Raw genomic sequence first — 20,625 nt, 5'->3', positions numbered from 1 at the left:
TATTGGTTAAGCAGTTCCTTAAACAGTGCCAAAGTGTGATTTTTTTAAAGTCAATTCAACTGAATAAGGAAACATTAATTGATTTATTTAGAAGTTTAAAAGCAGACTATTTAGCGGACTGCAAAATACTTTAAGAACTTCTATTTGAAAGCTCTGTATACGTTTCCACTCCAGCTCTGTCTGTACACTTACAGTGTACCCATCTAAGCATCAATCCATCTTATGCGTGGTTCTGTTCAGGCTGCCTCTGATTTAGTAAACAAGATTCTCTGCCTCGTCTTAAACTGACTGAATTTTTTAAAAACCTTCAGGAAAAAAGTGACCCATTTAAATCGGATTATTCTGATCTGTGCAAACAACCGTAGATCTTCTGGTGGCCTGGGAGGTTCCCAGACTTTATTGAGCACGACAGAAAAAAATATATATATATGTCGTTAGGCAGTGCACTGCATCAAGCAGGAATGTGTTTGATGTGATTTTACGTCCCCAAGACATTACTTGCAGTGCCTTGTGAGGCTATTTATAAACTATATGAAAATTGTCACATTTGTCATGTTCCAACCAAATACCTTCACTTTATGAGAAAAACCAATAAAAAGGAGGACATAAATGTTAAGTGGGTGGAAAATGATACACGTAGTTTTTACTTTTTTTTTTTTTTTTTACAACTGCAAATCTAGAAAGTGTGGTGTAAATTTGTAATTATCCCTCTTTACTCTGACACCCCTAAATAAAATCCAGAAGTCACCTACTTGATAAATATAATTCCCTGTATGCAATTTAATGGAATTGGAAATGTAGCTATAGTGTGAATGTTTTAAAGCAGGATTACAAAGTATGGCCCGCGGACCAGTTGAGGTCCTCGGAATGACTTTGTCCTGGTTCTCAATCATGTTTCAAGTTCCTAAATTACATCTGCCAGCGAAGATTTTAAAGCTTTTAAAATTTCACATTTTTGCACAACTGGAAAACCTAACAAAAACTTTAATTCACTTCAAAAGCCAGGCCTGGCAAACAGAGATTTAATTTAAAAAAAAGCATCCCGGAGGCTTAAAGCAGCTGGAGGAGCTGCGGAAATCAACAATGTGAAGCTGTTGACTTTGCAAGCATTAGTTGTGCACTTAACAACTCTAGTCTTTACAAAAGTGTGGCAAGAAGAATCCCAAGGTTGAAAGATCCTCCCAGTTGCATGTTTCTCACAAGCCTGGTAGCACAAACAGCAGATATGCCGAATAAAATGTTTCGGTTAAATAGGGGCCAAACTGAAACTTTTAGGTCTTCATGGAAAACACGCCTGTGTACTTTCTAGCATAAGTCCTGGAGAAACTGACAGGCACTTTAGATTTCAACCCATCTTTATTTGCATCTGCACTCAAAATGACAGCAGTTCAGGGAGGAATGGTGTCAACCCTGTGATTTGCGTAAAGCAACGGCCGCATACATACAGGTTGTGAATGAAGGCTTTTCTAAACATTCACACATAAATGAGCACATAGAGTGAGATGTATAGCACTTATAGCATTTATATAGGCGTTTAAGCACACCGCACACTCTCACAGAGTCTGGGATAAACCGCATGCGTTCTGCACACACCCAAACTCCACTGCCTCACACGTCTACCAATTAACAAAATGTAAACTTTTTTCGAGCCTAAATTATATGGTTATACTGTGAAGTTACAGGCTTTGTAAGAGCTTGCTTTGACTTATATGGCAAACATAAGAAGAAGCAAGGTATGAACGGCATAAAAAGACGAATTAGAACATTTCTAACTTTTATGACTGTTGGTCAGATTTATTGAGCTTCTTTGTTAAAGAGCTGGAGGAAAACCCAGAGAGTACAAGAAACAGACAATTTTGTAGGCAAAAGAAGGTCTAAACCAAACTTTTAATTTAAGACAAAGCACATGCTATCTCAGAACAGAACAGCTGACTGGATGTAGATCAATAATAACCCAATAACAGACTTTGACATTTTTCCAATCCGATGTAACCGGCCCATAGTTACTGTCATGCTTTGTGTATATAAAACCAAGCAAGACGTTGAAAGCTTAGCAGCTGCCAACCCTCCTCCAGTAGGTGCCAACCCTAAACATGTGAAACGCCACACTTTATCTCACATTTAAATATTAACAACAGGTAATGAAAAGGTCTTTAAATAATGAAGCAGAGTGATGACACCCTTGGTAAACTCTTTATCACCGCATGACTGCTGTCATTTGGCTTCCAGTGTCTCTGGTGTTTTGTTTAGGTAGTTTGTTTTTCTTCTGACAGCAGGACAATCGATTAATTAATTATAAATGTATTATTCAGACCATTTGGCTGGATTCAGTATGGTATATTTTTTAAATTATAAACTGCTTACATGGATGGATGGATGGAAATCAAACAAATGGATGACACAGGAAGGAAGGAAACATAATAAGGCATGAAACAAAAATCTGAATTGGGAGATTTGCAAAGGTGAACTTACTGCGAATTTGTCTCTTAATCTCCTTTGTGGGGTCCAACCAACACTGGGGAGTCATAGAAGGAGAAACACACAGCAAGAGGAGAATCAAAATCCTGAATCAATGTAGCCTTTCATGTTTAAGCCTAAAGCCCAAGCAGTACACACCTTCTCGTCATGGTTGTCCTTGTACGTCAGGCCAAAGTAGTCCTTCTCCAACAGATTTAGGTGCTCACACACCTTGAAGAACAAGTACTGCCCCTTAGCTCGTTTCTGCTGAGACAAAATGAAAGAAAGTTAATCACAAACAACCATTTCTAACATTTGACAACATGAAATTAATAGTTTAGTAGTAAATCTCTCCGCAATCTGTTAGATTACTCTCTGCTCTTTAGTACAGTGTCTTCATCTGTCTCACATTCCTTCATAGGCCTGATAGCGGCTTTAGCCCTAAAATCCTCCACACTCAGCTATGACAATGACATTTAACAATCAACTGTGAATGCGTGCCCTAGTGTGTGCACCCAAACACACAGCAGCCCCCTTCAGACAGTCAGAAGGTCAAAGGAAGGAGGGTGGAAAAGAAGCGGCAGGCGATCGCAAAGAACAAAGTAATTATATGAGGTCAAATTCTTCTGCTTCTGAGTTATTTGGTGGAGCCTCATTCTAACGCTGGTGGTCAGACAGAGAGGAGGGCATTGCTCGCAGACAGGCCAGGGAGCGTGGTGGAAGTGGAAGGACGCAGATGAAAGAAATCATTTTCCTTTTGTCCTGGGACAACTGGAAACATCTGTGGTATTTTCCTAAACTTGCTCAGGGCAAATTGAACATGAGAATCCAAGACTTTCAGAGTGTTGTTTTGTCTCGCCACAGAGCGCTATCGCTGGCTTCAAACACTTATTAATACTACAGACGTTTGTTGACTCAGACCATGTGACACCAAGACTCTCCCCTCTGAAGCATCAAATACAAGATTAATGCAGGTTTCACCAATTCAAATATAAACTATTATAAACTATAAAATATTTAAACTATTATGAATAAAAGACCTACAACACAACGGAAATATACAAAAAAACTGCAAGGGACCAAAACAGTAAAATTTGTGGGGTCTTTTGGTGACTCTTGGCAGCAGCTTTGTGTATCTAACAAAATGCCATTAGCAGTTAGCACATGCTAGCAGCTAATGGCCTGTTTGTTTTCTCGCTGGCCAGCTAGCTAGAAAGCAAAATAGCTAGCTAGCCAGTTACCGAGCAAGTATTAGAAGCTCATAACCGATAGCTCTAACCGGCTGAAGTCATGGCACGCAATGAGTGAAGATGTCTGAGATTAAATAGAAAAAATTAAAGAGACAAAATTTAAGACCTGTGATTAACATATTTAAGGTCAACTCACATATTCTTTAATGAATGCAAGACATTTTCAAAACGTACTTTTCCATAAATGAGACAACTTTTTAAAAGACTTTTTAGGATGGTGGACACCTTGTATACTTATTGTAAGTCCTGAATATTTTAATTCTAGAAAAAAGCAAGTGATCAGAACATATAAATCTGTGGTATTGCCTGTGTTGGAGGTCTGCTAGCAGAACAGAAAATTTAATCTTTCCAGGCCGCCACGCTAACTATGCCAGCATGTGGAGTGAGGGATGGATATGTGTGAGTGTGTGTGTGTGTTTCCCTACAGGACAATAGCAGTTAGTTGCAGTATCAGCGTTATCTGTTGTGCCACAAAGCAGCCACTGTTCAAACAACCGTAGACTCTCACAAGCGAGTAGGTTAGGCGTTGGCACACTGTAGCTCCGGGAACTGGTTTGCCACAGTCCATTCCAGAGTACAGGATTATGAACCCTAATGTCAAAACCGTCAGAATTCAGTGCATGTTCTGCTTAAAGACGCTCGATGCAGAAAAGCGGACGAGGACCAAAGTGGATCTGCATAATGGTTATTTTGGGATGCTTCCCACTGGATGGGGGCAAGTGTGGGAATGTGAGGGGTTGTAGGGCTAAAAATGTCCACACTGTGTGGGAAATATTTTCAAGCAAACTGCAATGATAAAAAAAACTGGGACAAAAAAAAGGCAGTAAAAGGGATGGTTTGGCTTTTTTATGGCAGAACACAAAACTTAATGTGCCAGCCTCACCACACTGATGATGTTCTCTCTGGTTGTTCTGCGGTTCGGTTCTCGCTCCGCTTTGTCTATTTTAACTAAACAACAGTTGCTCCTGTGTTGCATTTAAGCTAATTCAGGTGTACCGTTACTCTCTTAATTCAATCATTTTTATTGTATTTAAGTAAACAAATGTCTTAAGCTGTTAATGCTTAATCTGTAATATACTATTGATGCACTGTTCATCTAAAAAAGGGTTGCCCAAAGCTGGTCCTTGAGGACCAGCGTCCTGCATGTTTTAGTCTCTCCCTGGTGGTAGTAACAACCTTTTCAGCATGTCAGTGTTCTTCTTAGGTCTTCTAATGAGCCATCGGTGGATCGAGGTGTGTTAAACCAGGGAGAGAACTAAAACATGCACGATGCCGGCCCTCCAGGACTGACTTTGGGCACCCCTGATTTAAGCACACCTTCATCCACATGATTACAGCAAACTGTATTTATTTTTGGCTTTCTTTCAGCAACATAAAGTGAAAAACTCTGGATAAAGTAAAAAGGGCATGAAAACTTTTCTAAACAATATAAGTGTCTGTGTCTGTCTGTAGGAGAATGGGGGGTATGAGACACGTTAACATTGGGGAGCAACAGATGGAGAAAAGTAATCTGGTGGAACCCCCTAATCTGCTCAATGTGTGTGTGAGTGTGTTTTATTCCCTGGACGAGCCCCCATCAGCTTTGTTTGCTTTGCAATGTGACCAGGTGGTACTTCCATCATGGCTATGCTTTGAGTCAGAAAGTTAAATACCCCAGAGCTTTTTTCCCCCCCGACAAAGACACACACCATATCTGATCCTATTAGTGATTACATCACTGGCACAAATCCACTCACGTGCTTTGGACTAAACAAGCCTACTTTTATTTACAGATGAATTTCATTGACATCTTACCTCCACCTCACAGGTGAAGTCAGTCCCATCCAGAAGGGTAACATGACACACCACCACCTTCATCTTATTCTTCCTCACCAGGCGAAGAGGAGACTGGAAAATAGAAGTCTGGCTTTCTCCTCCGTCTGTTTCAGCCTCTACGTGTCCTTCTGGCTCCTTCTTCTCCTCCTCTGCTCCTTCTCCGTCTGTAGTCTCTTTGGTCTCCTCCGGACTTTTTGCAGTGGTGTCTTCCACCTTCTCTTCCTTTGCCGGCGGCTGCAAGAGAAAAGGGAGGCAAAACTCAGTTGTTATTGATGCTCTGATTTCTTTATTATCATATTCAAACCCAAACTGTTAGCTGGAACTCAGTGGGAAGTTCCCAGTTGGCTCTCTTTGATGCGCCTTGTGTGATTTTTCTCTCCAATTTGATATTGTTTAAAGGAAAGCAGGTGTTTCTTTTGGCCTGGTGACTGTAATGTTGATGTCAATGGGTGGGCCCACTTAGCATAATGAGATCAGCGGATGGAAGAACATATGTAAGCAAGCTGGAGAAAATTTTCAAGTCTTTCCTTCATTCTTTCCGGGTAAAGAAACAAATCTAAAGAGAATACTGTTGCACATACATGTTTATCAGCTTGACGTCTTTTTTTAAGAGGTAATCTCCTTAAAATGTTCCTCCCTTAACTGTGAAGTGGAAAATCTTGGTTTTCAAAGTTTTCCTTTACTATGATACTCCTAAATCCAGTCAAGTGCCATCTCTGCAGTTCATACGGAGTTAGCAGTTCGATTCAGTTTTATTTATATAGCGCCAATTCACAACAAATGTCATCTTGAGGCCCTTTACAAAAAAAAATATTTAAATTCACTCACACATACTTTCCAATTGATCCTAATTATCAAACTATAGAGTAAGCTCAATTAATTATTCAAAGTCGTTTGAAAACCATGGGCGACTTGGCTGTATTTCTGACTAGTACTCTAAACTTTTACTTTTTAATTTGTAAAAGCTTTTTAAAATGATGCAGAATATTTTTTTAATTTCATAGTCAAGCACTGCTTTATGTTGCTCTGTCACATAAAATCTCCAACATTAGATACATTGAAGTTTGCAGATTCAACATGACAAAAAGTGAAAATAAACACTGTAAATCATCTCCATGGCTCCAATTGTAATTTTTTCCAAATAGTTTGGACTACATTCACATGACATCTGACAGTACAGCTCCCATTTTCCCATTTCAGCCATGATGCTGATGATACACAGAGCAGAACCCTTACCTCAGTGTCTGCACTGGCGTTGGAGTTAGATTCAGGCTGTGTTGCTTCCTTGACTTCCTCTGACTTCACTTCCTCTTTCTCTTCCACTTCCTCGGCGTGGCCGTTCACCTCCGGGGCAGGCTCCTCCTCTCCCTCTAACCCCTTGCTGACGGGTTCCTCTGTTGCTGGGACCTCCTTTGTAGGAGATGTCTAAATGGGCAGAATTTAATTTTTTTAATTAAATCCCAGCTTTAGACCTTAGATAACACACCTAGGTTTGAAGACCCAGCAAACAAACACTGATAGCAAAATTTTAATTTTGATTTTCAAGCAGTCTCAACATCAGAGTAACATCAGTGTGACTTTACCTGGCTTTGAGATTTCTGCTTCTTAAACCATGTTGGCAAGTATCGAGTTATCCCTTTGCCCTCTTTTTCCTTCTCCTTCCCCTTTTCCTTCTCCTCTCCCTCAACGTTCGCTACTTCCTGGCTCTCTTCCTTGGCCGTCTCCGATTGGTCCGGCAGAGCAGCTGACTCCTCTCCTTTCTCCTTCACCTCTGTCTCAGAGCCCGCTTCTGTTGTCATGGTGATGGGTCAATCTGTAGTAAAAAAAAAAAAAAAGAAGAAGAAAAGGAAAAGGAGTTTAGTGATGAAGCATGATGTGATGAAATGTATTTTGGGTTTTACGACTCCTACAAAAACATGAAGGTATGCTGCACGTTAAACCCACAGCAAATATTTGCCTAACACAAATAACAGCTGGGAGCAGGTGAAGTCATTAGTTTATGATATCACATTTCCACAGAGACGTTCATCTGGGTCACTAGCTGGTTACAAGCACATCTATGTAAACCCAGAGAAAGAGAAGAGAGTTCCTCAATTGTTAAAATATGAGTCACAACAGTTTTGTCCTGCAGCTGCGGTCAGCATGCACAAACTCTTCAACCCAAATTTCTTTGGCAGCACCGTCAACGCACAGCTTTTCACAGCAACAGACACTTTCAAGCAGCTTGACACTAATTTGTTGATAGCACTGCGAGACGATGACATCGCTTCTCTAGGGGAAGTAAAGGTCCTGGATGTGAGAAGAACAAGTTTGAGAGTAAAAACGGGCTATTTAAATAAAATTTAAGATGTCATTCCTCTTGAATCATCTTTATTTTTTCCTTATTAACATCTTAAACGGTAATTGACTTTTATTTCTCTGGTCTGCCATGTTAGATAAAAGCAGACACACAAACATCCACAGTGCAGCAGCGGTGCAAAGGGAGGGGGTCGGAGTAAAAATAGAACAGGGGTTCTTACGCATGATTGGCTAATGAGGTAGAGCTGGGAGGAGGAGAGATGGATAGGGAAAGGTGTGTGTGTGTGTGTCTGGGAGAAGCAATAAACCAGTTGAGTAGAGAACAAAAACGAGGAGATAAACACTTCTTAAGAGGTAAATCCAGTCCAATACAACATCACATATAAGAACCACGGCTGTTTTCTCAGACTCAAAACCGATTCTTTAGCATCTCTCATAGAGGTTCAATGATACATCAGGGAAAAAATAAGGGAATCAAAACAATTTGCTAAAAGTAAGAAGTTGCTTGTAGATCCAGGAATGGAAAAGTAAAACTGAGCTGCACATAAGCAAGCTTTGATTCGGTTAATGTTATACTGCAGAGTCGAGGCAAAGCTTTCCTATCAGCATCAGAGTAGCAATGAAGAAATACTATAACAGGTGTGCTGTAAGCGAGCAGCGCAGAGCAAAGTAAACCTCCAGTCTTTAGTCTCAAGGGGTTTGCCTCCAACAGGTTCTTCTGCCAGGATTGCCCTGAATTTAGCTATTTTGTTTACAGGGATTTCATAATCCATTTTATTTATGACTCTGCATGAATGTTTATGACTGCTGTCCTGAAGTGTCATTCAGTAAATATTGACACTTTTAATGCAATGTTGTACTAAAAGTGCATTAAAACGGTCAACTTTGCATTGTTGTCATTATTTACTGGATGACACTTCATGGCAACAGTCATCGACATTCATGTAGACCCCTTCTTGTTTATTCCAGGTGTTATGTGCTGTTTATGACAGCATTATGCCAGGCTTATGCACATCCCTTCAGCTAAGGTGTTACCAAATGTTGCACTGGATTTTATTTCTAGTAGCTGAACAATAAATTGCCCTAGAAGTTATTGCAATGAATGATAATATTGTTTTGAGACCATTTTCAGGTAATATAATGGTAATAGCATAATAAAGCAAGTTTCCCATTTCATAAACCAATAAGCTTTAATTTCTGACCAACATTTAACCCTACAACCGAAATTTTAAATATCAAAAAGAAACACACACAAAAGAAACAACAAATAAAAGGAATTATTAAATCTCTGTAAGAATAATTTCCCTTCAAAGCAGGGCTAGTTGAGACCAAAACACCAGACTGAAGGTTTTGTCATCCAGTCTTTAAAAAGACTGAGAAAAACAATCACACAAATGGAAATTATCTAGCTTGTTTTAATTTATCATGTGGTTAATTGATTTATTGCGACAGGCTTTAACCACGTGCCATTTTCCTCCCTCTAATTATGTAATACTTTGTACAGAGCTATAGGGTTTAAATTATAATGTCATCAAATATAAAATGATTTAAAGGCGATGAAAGCTTTTGCAAAACACTGTATACTCAATTTAAGTAGCGACAAAACTACTTAAATTCTGGTTTGTAGAACAGTCCTCTATGAAAGACACCCTGCAGATCCTTCTCAGAAACAGTGCTTCTCTATAAATGAGTGGGTTTATTCGGAGATGGCACCTAAGTGGAGCTTCGTCACGGCAGCTTAGGCCTGCTTCAAACTCGCTCTCTGTCTCTACAGCTATTAACACGGGAACCTTGTTCTACTGCTCCCATAACTTCAACTCTCTCATTCCCCTCGCTTTCTCTTTGCTGCTCTCTTTTCTTCTCAGCCCTGGAAGCCTCTGTCTCTCTTCCAAGGCCCCATTTTAGCCCCTAATTTACATTATCTCCTACACTCTTCTTCTCTCTCACTTCACAAACAAGCCAAAGAAGCCAATAAAACCAAGTTTTTCTGATGGTAGTCAAGAGTTTCTGAGCTACAACTGTAACAGATGGCTGATACAAAGAGGTCGGGCGCAGGTGAAAAACATTTAATCGTACAGCTGATGCCTAAGCGAGCTGACATCCTGTGCGTTTCTTGCTTCATTAAAGACGACTCTAAATTTGTCTGCAGGCGCATAGTGGTGGTGTTGTAGTGGATTTTCTTCAAATATTTTATGCTCATTTAATCCAGTGAAATCGTGAAAGTGGGGTTTGTGATTCAACATTCCTGAGCTTTCTATGCATTTACCTTAGCCTCTCACTTTGCATTTCTCCACCGATTTAATCATTATCCAGAGGAGTGCAGAATCGCTGGCTAATTGCTGTTTTGCTCCGCTTTGTGCATTTAATAGGATTCACATTTATTTGCTTTACGAAATTACCACAGATGAAACTGTTGTGAGAAGCTGATCACACTGTTGGGAACGTTTGCTGCACGTTTTCCCACCTCTCCTGTTAGTTCTTGCGAATGAGCGGATGAATGGTTACATGAGCTGGTGAGCTTACAGCCTTACCTACTGTCGCTTGTGTTTCTCGCTTACTTCTCTTTCGCTCCTTCTCACCTACGGTTGCCTTCTGAAATCCCGTTCAGCTCTTTCTGCCTTTACTTTCCGTCTCTTTCTCTCCCCGCTGCTCAGGGAACGCCTGTCCTACTAACTGTCCTCCATCCTCTCCTCCGTCCCTCAGAGCTCCACTCCCCCCGCCCCGCCTCCCAGGACCCTCTCACTGAGAAACGAGGGCAGAAAACGGGAGAGAAATTCAGAGGGTTGGAGGGGGGGAGGGCGGCGTTACAGAAGATCCTTAAGAGAGAGACAGAAAGTGTGCCTACTGCGCCAGATTACTAATGGACGATGATCGGCATGGGGATTAAGACTTCCTCGACTCAGTTTTCATACCACATCAAGCAGGAAAAGCTTCCATAAACACCTCTTCTAAGATGACTATGCTTTTTTTTTTTGTGCCCCACTGTTTTTTCATTGTACTTGTTTGGATTATTTACGAGCATACTGAAAGCAGACCTCTTACTTACAAAGTTATCACTGCATAATTATTTCAGACTGCAGACAGTTGAAACTGCATATTTCTTTGCATGGATAAAGAGGGTCATGAAGAGTACCACTAACTCCAGAGACAGGCAGAGAGAGCACCACCCATTTGTTCAGATATGACTCCATTCCACCTCAAACACTGAAGCCAAATAGACAGAAATTCAACAACTTTAGGTTCAGGGGATAAAAGTGTATTATGCAGGAGCGTAAAATAGAAAACAGTGTCACAAAGGGGGAAAAAAAATACAGTAATAATCTGGGTTTTAATGCCTCCCTCCCCCCTTTTTCCTTTCTTTTATATGTTGTAATGAAGATAGCAGAGCTGTCTAGGTGATACAAAAGGACATGCATACCCACCCACCCTATTCTACGGGGCATAGCAGGACAAGAGTGGAGGAACAGGTTTCTATGGTGAAGGCATTCATGGGCTACGACAATAAATCCCCATGGAGATGAGAGATTACAACCGTAAAAATAAATATCGGTGGATGGGGCAACTGGTGACAATAGGAGTCTGTTACCGTGTCAAAGCCTTTTCAGAGCACATCAGGGTTACATGCGATGTTCATTGTGCAGCTATCGGAGCCGGAACGGATACTTCTGACTCTCTGCATTCAAACCGCCGTAAAGACAGCAAGGCTTCGTTTAACACCAGTTGTTTTATCCATGACTGTCCTTAAAAAGTGATTCAGCGACTACGATGACGGTGATTTATGCTTTACGATATTTGCTACTACTTTTTGCTGGTTGGTGATACAGAGCATTATTTGGAAAATCAGCCACAGAGATGGTTTCTTCCCCTAGGCTGTCTCTCTGATGAACACTTTACAGGAAAAGAGCCAAAATCAGAGCTATAGCCTTCACTTAGTCATATCTGCACTAACTATTTTAGTAATTGATCAATCACTCCCTGGAGTATACAGACTCAACATAAGGCCATTTAAGATAAAAACATTTTTGTCTGTAAATATGTTTTACCCAAAACTCTCCAAGTGGTAGTTCTAGCCTAGTTCTTATTTGCTAAAGGAATGCTATGTTACTACATTTTGGGCAACATGTTGATTTTCTTATTTAAAAAGGAAATTGAATTGTTGTTTTTTTTTTATTTATTTGCATCTTTTAATGTCTTTCTAATGTTTTATATAGCTAAATTAAAAATCTGCAGAATGTGCCAATGTTTCAATTAATAGAATAACCAATAGAGTAATAAATTACTAAACTAATCAGTAGTAGCTGCCCTAATTTATACATATTTACAAAAAGCCATTGTGTGTGTGTGCACAAACTTTAACAAATAAAGTTGATTCTGACTATTACCTGCAACAAAACGTAGCAGGTTCTTTTACTGCACACAGAATGATACTTGAAAGCTCAATGAGGAAAATGGGACAATCTCTGATCAATGGGGTCCAGTGATTCGCATAAGAGTCGCTGTAAAAATCATTTCACTAAGGTCAACAACTAAAGGTCAACAACGGTTATGTTTGTACCGCTGTGCATGCTTGTGTTCTCTCTGGGTACTCCGGCTTCCTCCCACGGTCCAAAAACCTCAAAACAAGTGTTAGGAAATGAGGGTTTCCTTTTCGAATTCTGACTTTGTTTTTATTGCAAATATCAATATACAGCCACATTTGTAGAAATGCACCGAAAAGATATTTGCTTGTCCAATTGTTGATAGACACACAAGTCTCTAATATAACAAAGTGCTCTACTTACAATAAAACATGGAGACCAGATGGATGGGCTGTTAAACTGGACGTTAAATAAATCAATAACATAATTTTTCCATCAAAGCGCACAATGATAACCCTAACTGTTGAACGCAATAAATGAAACTCAATCCATCAGCGCAGTAGACGTACATTAGCCTTTGCATCTGCAAAGTTTTCACAAATTACATTCTGCAAAACAAAGAATTGTAAACGGATGTGCCTTCATCTGGCCGAATGTAATGAAATAAGGATTAACTCCAGCAGATAGCTGGACATCGACGCAACAAGTTGCAGCTTTCCAAATAGAATTGTATCACGGGCCAGCAGTTGACAGCTACGCAGGCACAGTTTTGAAATAAGCACACACAAACACGGTGCAGAACCCTAATCTGTGCTGTTCTCTTGTATGATCCCTCCATCTGTCACGCAGCGGCACAAAAAAAATGCACAAACAGAAGCAGATGCATTTCAACACACTTAAAACATATTTAATACCATACTTTCAGAATTAGAGCGGGTGGTGGGGGAAGAATACCAGTCGAGTGATGAGTTTTTGACCTAAACTTCCAAAATACACATCCTCCCAAACACACATCCGCACAATAAAAAGATACCGCCGGTGGTGTGAAAATTCAGGACATGCTTGTCTCTTTACAGGGTACTCTGACCCTCAAACGAAGGATTACACAAGGGATAATCCCTGTGTATGTTTGTGTGTGTGTCTGTCTGTCAGCCTGTCCATACTAGCATCCGTTCTACTACCTCATTGCCTTTGCTTCCTTCTACACTTAGTTCTAACTTTTCGCTGACATAAAATGACAGTTACGCTGCCCAGAGTCCCCCTCCAGCTTTCTAATGAAAGTTTGTCTCAAGCATGATGCTTAGAGGATGTTTAATATGTTATTACTATGGTTGCTATACCATTATTCCCAATTCACAGCTACAATTGTCTGTTGCTAAACACCTGGTTTCAGTTCATTGGTAGCTGTTGTAATAAATTAGAATAAGTTTATATTCCTTTGGCATGGTTTAAAAAAAAAAAAGAATAAAATTGCAGTATGTCAACGTTTTGATTTAATCGCAATAAAATATGTTTATCCACAAAAAAACCCACTTAACTCAGTTCATGGATTTAGTCCTCCTCTGTAAAGTGTCCCCCTCTGTGTCGCGCTGTGTCTGTGAGAATAATAGGTCAGCTCATAACTACTATTGTTAAGTGCTAAACTCCCCTTTTCAGCGATTAAAGCAGTCAGGCGCAAATGGCCTGTCTGCGTGAATGTGAGACTGGGTGTGTGTGCGTGTGTGTGTGTAAGGGAGACAAAGAACGGGGGCGTGTCACACAAGCGCACATGAGAGGGGTTATATTTTACTGTGATATCCCAGGATATATATATAAAAAAGAGAGAGTAAGAAAGAAAGCAGGAACAGAGCCGCAAGACACACACACCCACACAAAAAACAAAGAATTACACAAGGAGAGACTGAAACTTGAGGTGAAACTGCACCGCTCGCTCTGCAGCGGTGGGTGTGGAGACACTATGGTGGGTAAACATTTGATAGCGGTTAGTAATAACAGGTGCTGTGGCAAAAACAAGTGATCATCACACTTGGCTCATGTGACAAACCGATGCAGGATATGAACTCTTATGAACTCTTTATTTTGGCAAATCAAATTATTCCCTTTAGTGTTTTGTTGTTGTTGTTTTTTTCACATTACCTTACAACAACAAATTTCTGCATTTCATTGGGATTTGTTTTCTTCACAGCTAAGAAGATGGACGGAGCTAAATTTAGGGTAGTTCTGAATTTAAAATGAAACTATACGAAACCTTCCAGACCAAACATAGCAGCAATGATCCAGCCAAATTTGCACCATATTTCCACCACGCTTTGCGCTATTTGAAAAATTCCAACGGTTTCTAAAACAGGAAATGTTGCGCTTTTCAGCCAATGCTGGGTTATTGCGGTAATTTCACAGTAGCAGCGAGTGAAATTAATCTGAGGGGCACGGTAAATTGCAAAAATAACTTGCTGGATATTGAAAGTTCCAGTTGATATGGAATTATGGGCAAATATATTTACTCACAAGACATTTAAAGAACTGCTCACAATTAAAATAAGCAAAAAAATCCAGGAATGAAACACCTTAAAACTTAGGTGTTGTAGGGTTAAGGCAATAAAATGGCAAACAAATTTACACAAAAATATCTACATTCAGATAGAAACTTAAAAATATAACCCTAAATAACCTATTTAGACAGTTTACCAGCAAAAAAAAAGTTGATTTGGGGGTTAGTTACACTTTAAGGCCTACTTGCAAAACACCATTTGTCCGAAAACTACCATCCAGTACACAGGTGTCAAACTCCAGTCCCCAAGAGCGGTGTCCTGCAGTTTTTAGATGTGCCACAGGTGCAAAACACTGGAATAAAATGGCTTAATTTCCTCCTCCTTGTGTAGATCAGTTCTCCGGAGCCTTGCTAATGACCTAATTATTCTATTCAGATGTGATGCAGCAGAGGCACATCTAAAAGTTGCAGGACAGCGGCCACTTGAGGACTGGAATTTGACACCCCTATACAAGTCACCTCTGACTGAGCTTGAGCTATTTTGTAAAGAATTTTCTAAATTCAGTCCCTACATGTGGAAAGCTGGTAAGATTCGCACAGGATTTATTACCACATGAGGCTCTACAAAGCTTTGTCCTTCTAATTCACACTGATGCACTACTTTGTGTTGGACTCTCAAATGGAGGCAAAATGTGAAAAAGCTTAAGGTTAGCTCATAACACATCCATACATCCTTAAACTCGCTGCTACCAGTCACTCATTAGCTCTCCATTCTTAACCCTAAACTCTAAAATTAGAGGTTTCCCTGGCGACCACAGCAAGATGTCCTCTTTTCTACGCCACTCTACTGTTTCCTCGGTCACGTCAAGGACACTGCGGCTGCTGTTGAACTTTGGTCACACTCTTGTTCCCATTCGTCTGTGAACAATGTGTGCGGTGGCCAGAGCCTCACACATACAAACGCCAAAACCAGACAGATTATTTAGGCGTCTGGTATCAACTAATCCCAAACCAATGACCTTTGACCCCTAACTTGGAAACAGGAAGAGACCCCCCTCCCTTCTGCCGTTTCTCCCAGCAGAACTCCATTCCTTCACTTTTACCCTTCCATTTCTGTTTTAAATTTCCTTTTTGAATATAAAAATCTCACTGTCTGTTTTTACGAGGAAACTTAATTTTTTTTTTTTAAATTGGTGTGATAAAAGAAAAATATTTAGTAAATTAGGTTTTGTGAGTAATAATACTTATTGTATAATTTATTTTTAAACAATTTATTGAAGCTTTTAGAGAGAAGACTTACGGATAAGTAAAATAATGACTAATACAGTGAATATAATGAAGATGCTACCATGGCAACCAAGCGATGCTGTGTTTGTACATGCAATAACATTTCCATGTGGAAAAGTGATATATGTGGTCTGGAAAACACTGGCTATCCAGACAAAAATGTGACTTATAAAAGGCCAATTGCAAACCAGAAATGTTAAAAGTCTGTATATGCATTTCTAAATAACCCCACAATTATTTATTTTGCTATTTAGGTAAAATGTTTTAATCTCTTTACACACTTTTGGAACATTTGGTCAAATTCAGGGCCACATGCAGCCACTTCCTGCCACAAATATTTTTTGACCTGAACTACAGAGCACAGACCCTAAACTCTGATTGCTTCTATTTCACCCTCAAACAAACACAGAGTTCACAGAGTTCTTTAAACTCTCTCCAAAATGTTTAACAAACTTCAGAGCATCTCAATAGCTGCTAATGAGAACTAGTTGGCAGGACTGCACTACCACTCAACCTTCTTGACCGGGACTCTCCGTCTCTCGTTTCGTTTACTCTCAGTATCCTTTCTTCTTTGTCCAACCTCGCTTCCCATGCTCCTGATTTGTCAAACGCTTACGTGCTATTTTTTGACACAAAAAGATCTTCAAATGAATGTTTGAATGTAACAATGAATAAGTTGGTCAATGTGATTAAATATGGAGTAAATAACTAAAATAATGTGAAAAAAATATAATTGTCCATGGTTGCCATGTACCGGTAGAATATCTGTTGATTTACAGTCTCTTAGCCTAAAAGCATGCTGTGGCATGCCTACGAATTAGACTAATGTCTTGTAAAGTAGTAAAGGCTAAAAAAAAGTCTAGGTTTTTGTTAAACACAAAACACTAAGTTGGTACCTGATTTGTACGCTAAATTAAAGGGCTGTTTTTAACGGCATCTGAACTACTTCGGGACTATCATTGACTGAGACGAGTAGGACAACCTCAGTACATAGAAAAGTCAAATGTATGTATTTAAATCCATGTATTTCATGTATTTACTATATTTAACACAAGTTTGATAATGGTTGTGATGATTATGCAACACGATCCATAATGTTGTATAAAACCAAATGGTTTTACATCTGCAACACAATACAGGCAGTTGTATGGATGGCATAGTCTTCATTGTCTGGACAGATGAATGAGAGTCAGCTGTGGGAGATGGTGTTTTTATAGAATGGGGGCAGAGGCATCTTTGATTGGTGATCGGCAGAAAAAACACCTCCGCTGTTAATTCATAGGACGCTCTTTTCTTTTAAATTTGTCACACATCATCAATACGCTTTTCCCTGCGTTCCTGTGGTTGTTCATAGCAACAGTCAGCACGTGGATAAAACAATGTTGGGGTTTCCGTCTGATTCGGCAACTGAGTCAGTCATTGTTTTAACGACTCCAGGTTGTCTTTGTTAGCTCTCCAACATTTAAACTGGTCAAACCTGGTCTGAATTATTACGCACTAAACAGATACATCTTAAAACTCATTTTGTAATTTAGACAAAAAACTTTTACTGTGTTGTTGGAAATGTGGTGTCTAAAAAATGTAGAATTAGCTTGAGCCTTTTTGTATTTTCCACACTTCATCTGATCTCAGTCTTGAAAATAGGTAAATTCAAAACTTTTCCAAACTTACGAACTTTAACACGATATCGCCGTTATCGTGTTAAAGATCACAATAAAGATTATGATAAAAACATCATGCATTTACTTTTTAGGTAACTGTATGGCACAACATTTGTAGTGACACAAACAACTATCTTCTTGAAAAACATTTCCATTTGAATCTGGCTTCTTCAATAAGTGTGATTTATATCACTAAACTGCATTTAATCATATTTTGAAATGTACTGTTATTTATTGATGCTCTCATGAGTCAAACAGTGGAGAAAACATCAGTTACTGACTAACATTTAGGCCAGTCAATGGCATGGCAACAATAAATAAAAATTCTAATCATGATAAGAAATACTTCACAATAAATAATAAATGATCACCCCAAGAAGGAACCATGGATATTGTTAAACAATAACACTAAAATCATGTTTTCCTGTTATAAACTGATCAATAAATAGCAAAATCCCCGAGTTTTTGAAATGTAAATCTACAGAAATACACTGTCCAAATTTTAGAAATCAGAGTTGATGATAAGCATCACATATCATGTGTTCAGCAGCCACTTGTTTCCTCATACTTGCATCCTGACCTGCTGCCTTTCAAAACTGAAGGCTTTGCCCCACGCCTCCCTGGCCTGACCAGCCTCCCCCTTTGAGAATTTGACCCTATGCTGATTAATCTCTTTTTAACTATGTCTGGATCCGCGCCAAAGCAACAGGCCTGCTCTCCGTGTCTCTGTTTTTTACACTATCAGAAGTGGACGCACACTGGGGAAGGCAGCTTGTCCTTTCCTTTTCCCCCCGCTTATTTGAAATGTTACCGCTGAACACAATGGGTTCCTTTTAATTCTCTCATCAAAAAGCCCTCGAAAGTGCTCTTTACCCCCATTAATGTTCATTCGAGATCAACATTACAGGTTTAACCGAAAGAATCAAGCCCACTCTCCCTTTCCACATTTCTATCCCTCCGTCCTACACATCTCCGTCTCCCCCCCCCCCCGCCTCACCCTTTCACCCGCCCTGCAGCACTCGCCCGTCCCTGTAATAAGCTGAACATTGCATTACAGTTTCCATTCATCCATGGCCCTCTCTGATCTCCTCTGTGTGAAAAGAGCTCCTGTGGAGCCTCATCGCCCTGCAACTCCAAAACCAGGAGGCTGATACTTTCCTGTCACAGCTGAGCACTACGCTGTCAAAATATGTCTTCCTTGATAATTGTTGTGACAGTGCTGTCACTACAGTCACTGAGGAGATAACAACTCATTACTGTGCTTTGTTATGTAAGCAGGCACCTTCACTGGACAGTCAAGTGAATTCAAGGAGGGCTGCATTGTTTTGGATTGTTTGCACAACTTTTTGTTGAACTCAGTTCGATTTAAAACCGATGTGGGACAGTAGGGTTATCAGGGTGGATGGGAGTCGATTTTCTGCTTCTGGTGAAACTACAGAGCTGGCATGAAAACACACATCCACACACACACACACACACACACACACACAGGGATGTTCCCATAGCCTTTCCGAATGGTTAAGCAATATCTTTCACTCTCTCCGTCGCTCTAATTCAGTCCCTTTTCTTCTCTTATGTGCAAATCATTCTCACTTCCTCTCAGCTTAAATGTGCTCCCATCTTTCCCGTTTTGTCCCATCACATCCACTCTAAGCTTTACTCATATTTTTCATAACACTGTGTGTCTACATCTTACAAAAAAAAGAGAGAGGAAATTATATTTTTGAACCCTTCAAATACATATTTCTCTTTCAACATTTACTGTATACGAGATGACTTCTAAAATGTAAAAAACCATTTAAAAAATATATAATCTAGAGATTATGTGCAAAGCTTCCACATGAAAACAGAAATATAGCGTGAAGAAAACATAATCATGAACTTATTGCAAGCCCTCAGCTCTATCTAATGAGCCCGTTCCCCCCACCAGAACAACCAATTAGGGCTTTCTCATTAGTGGGTTTAAACAGAGCTGCCACTGTTCTGCACATCCTGAGAGTCTGGGAGTGAACATGGCACTGATGGTAACAGATCAATGATACACACAGCGAGGCGCCTGACAACAGCTCCGCCTTAAACATTTTTTTATTACAGGAAGTATACATGGTAAGTTTTGATATATTTTGATTCTTATCGTTTTAAAATTGCACAAGTCGATTTTATTTAAATTTTTGCAGCTTGACAATATCCAGGTGCGTTTAGGAAGAAAAGACCATTTGCAAGCCAATCTTATTCTTAATTACTAAGTTGGTGGGTCCTGTGAATTTACTTGCACTCGCTACAAACCTGAGCTGCACAATATACCAAACCACAATCATCACAGCATTATCGATGTGTGCAATCAGAAAGGATTACTGGGTAGGCTTTCATATTTCACTGCACTTGATGCCCATATCGGATGTAGATTTGAGCGACCAGGATGCTAAGGCTTTTGGGAAATTGTGGGGACATTGTGATGATGGAAAATAAAAAATACATTTAAATAAAAAAAATAAAAAAAACCTGATGAAAGTTGTTGGTTGGTCACAACTGATGTCATTATAGTAATATTCAGCAATAATATATAATGGTTTTTTTCTATTATTATGTTGCCCTAGCAACAAATGGTGTTTTTATACGGTTTGCCTCTCATTTCTTCTCGACGACAGAAAACATAGCTCAAATTTGGTAAAGTATTAAAGATAAATGGAACAAATTATTGATGCAAAAAACTAAATACAAATATATGCTTTAGAAAACATTAAAACTAATAAAAACGATTAGCAGCTTGTTGGTCTAAGAAAACATTTGCAATTATCTAATTGGACAGTACGGCCATGAACATGGAGGAGGCACTCCAAACCCGATCAATATCTCTATAAGTGTCTAATGGGTTTTCTGTAACAAAACAGATTACTGAACCACTAATAACGAAGCCAGTAGGTGATTTTTCAAAGCACCGCCCCTCCAGACTACAACCATAAGCATCTATAGCATCGCTCTTTGAAAGCTGATGCTGTTAGCTCTTCTCT

The 20,625-nt window shown here is 39.6% G+C and overlaps 1 protein-coding gene across 14 annotated transcripts in view; it reads right to left on the bottom strand.

The window, feature by feature from the left end:
- epb41l2 (erythrocyte membrane protein band 4.1 like 2) overlaps window positions 1-20,625 on the bottom strand; it is a 50,906-nt gene that overhangs the window by 28,137 nt on the left and 2,144 nt on the right. For 8 of the 14 annotated variants that reach the window (XM_044105834.1, XM_044105821.1, XM_044105830.1 and 5 more), the window contains exons 2-6: window positions 7,106-7,335; window positions 6,759-6,947; window positions 5,502-5,756; window positions 2,617-2,724; window positions 2,473-2,515 (exon numbers count right to left, since the gene is read on the bottom strand). In XM_044105834.1, the coding sequence (XP_043961769.1) occupies window positions 2,473-2,515; window positions 2,617-2,724; window positions 5,502-5,756; window positions 6,759-6,947; window positions 7,106-7,321 (811 nt within the window). In that variant the 5' untranslated portion in view covers window positions 7,322-7,335. Of the gene's footprint in view, window positions 1-2,472; window positions 2,516-2,616; window positions 2,725-5,501; window positions 5,757-6,758; window positions 6,948-7,105; window positions 7,336-10,351; window positions 10,504-13,716; window positions 13,739-20,625 lie in introns of those variants that run through there. The other 6 variants (XM_044105835.1, XM_044105824.1, XM_044105833.1 and 3 more) reach the window with 4 other exon arrangements.

This window comes from Gambusia affinis, linkage group LG22 (genome assembly GCF_019740435.1).
Source record: "Gambusia affinis linkage group LG22, SWU_Gaff_1.0, whole genome shotgun sequence".
Lineage (NCBI taxonomy): Eukaryota > Metazoa > Chordata > Actinopteri > Cyprinodontiformes > Poeciliidae > Gambusia > Gambusia affinis.
Note: the sequence above shows the minus strand (reverse complement) of the source record. Positions and strands in the feature narration are given on the sequence as shown.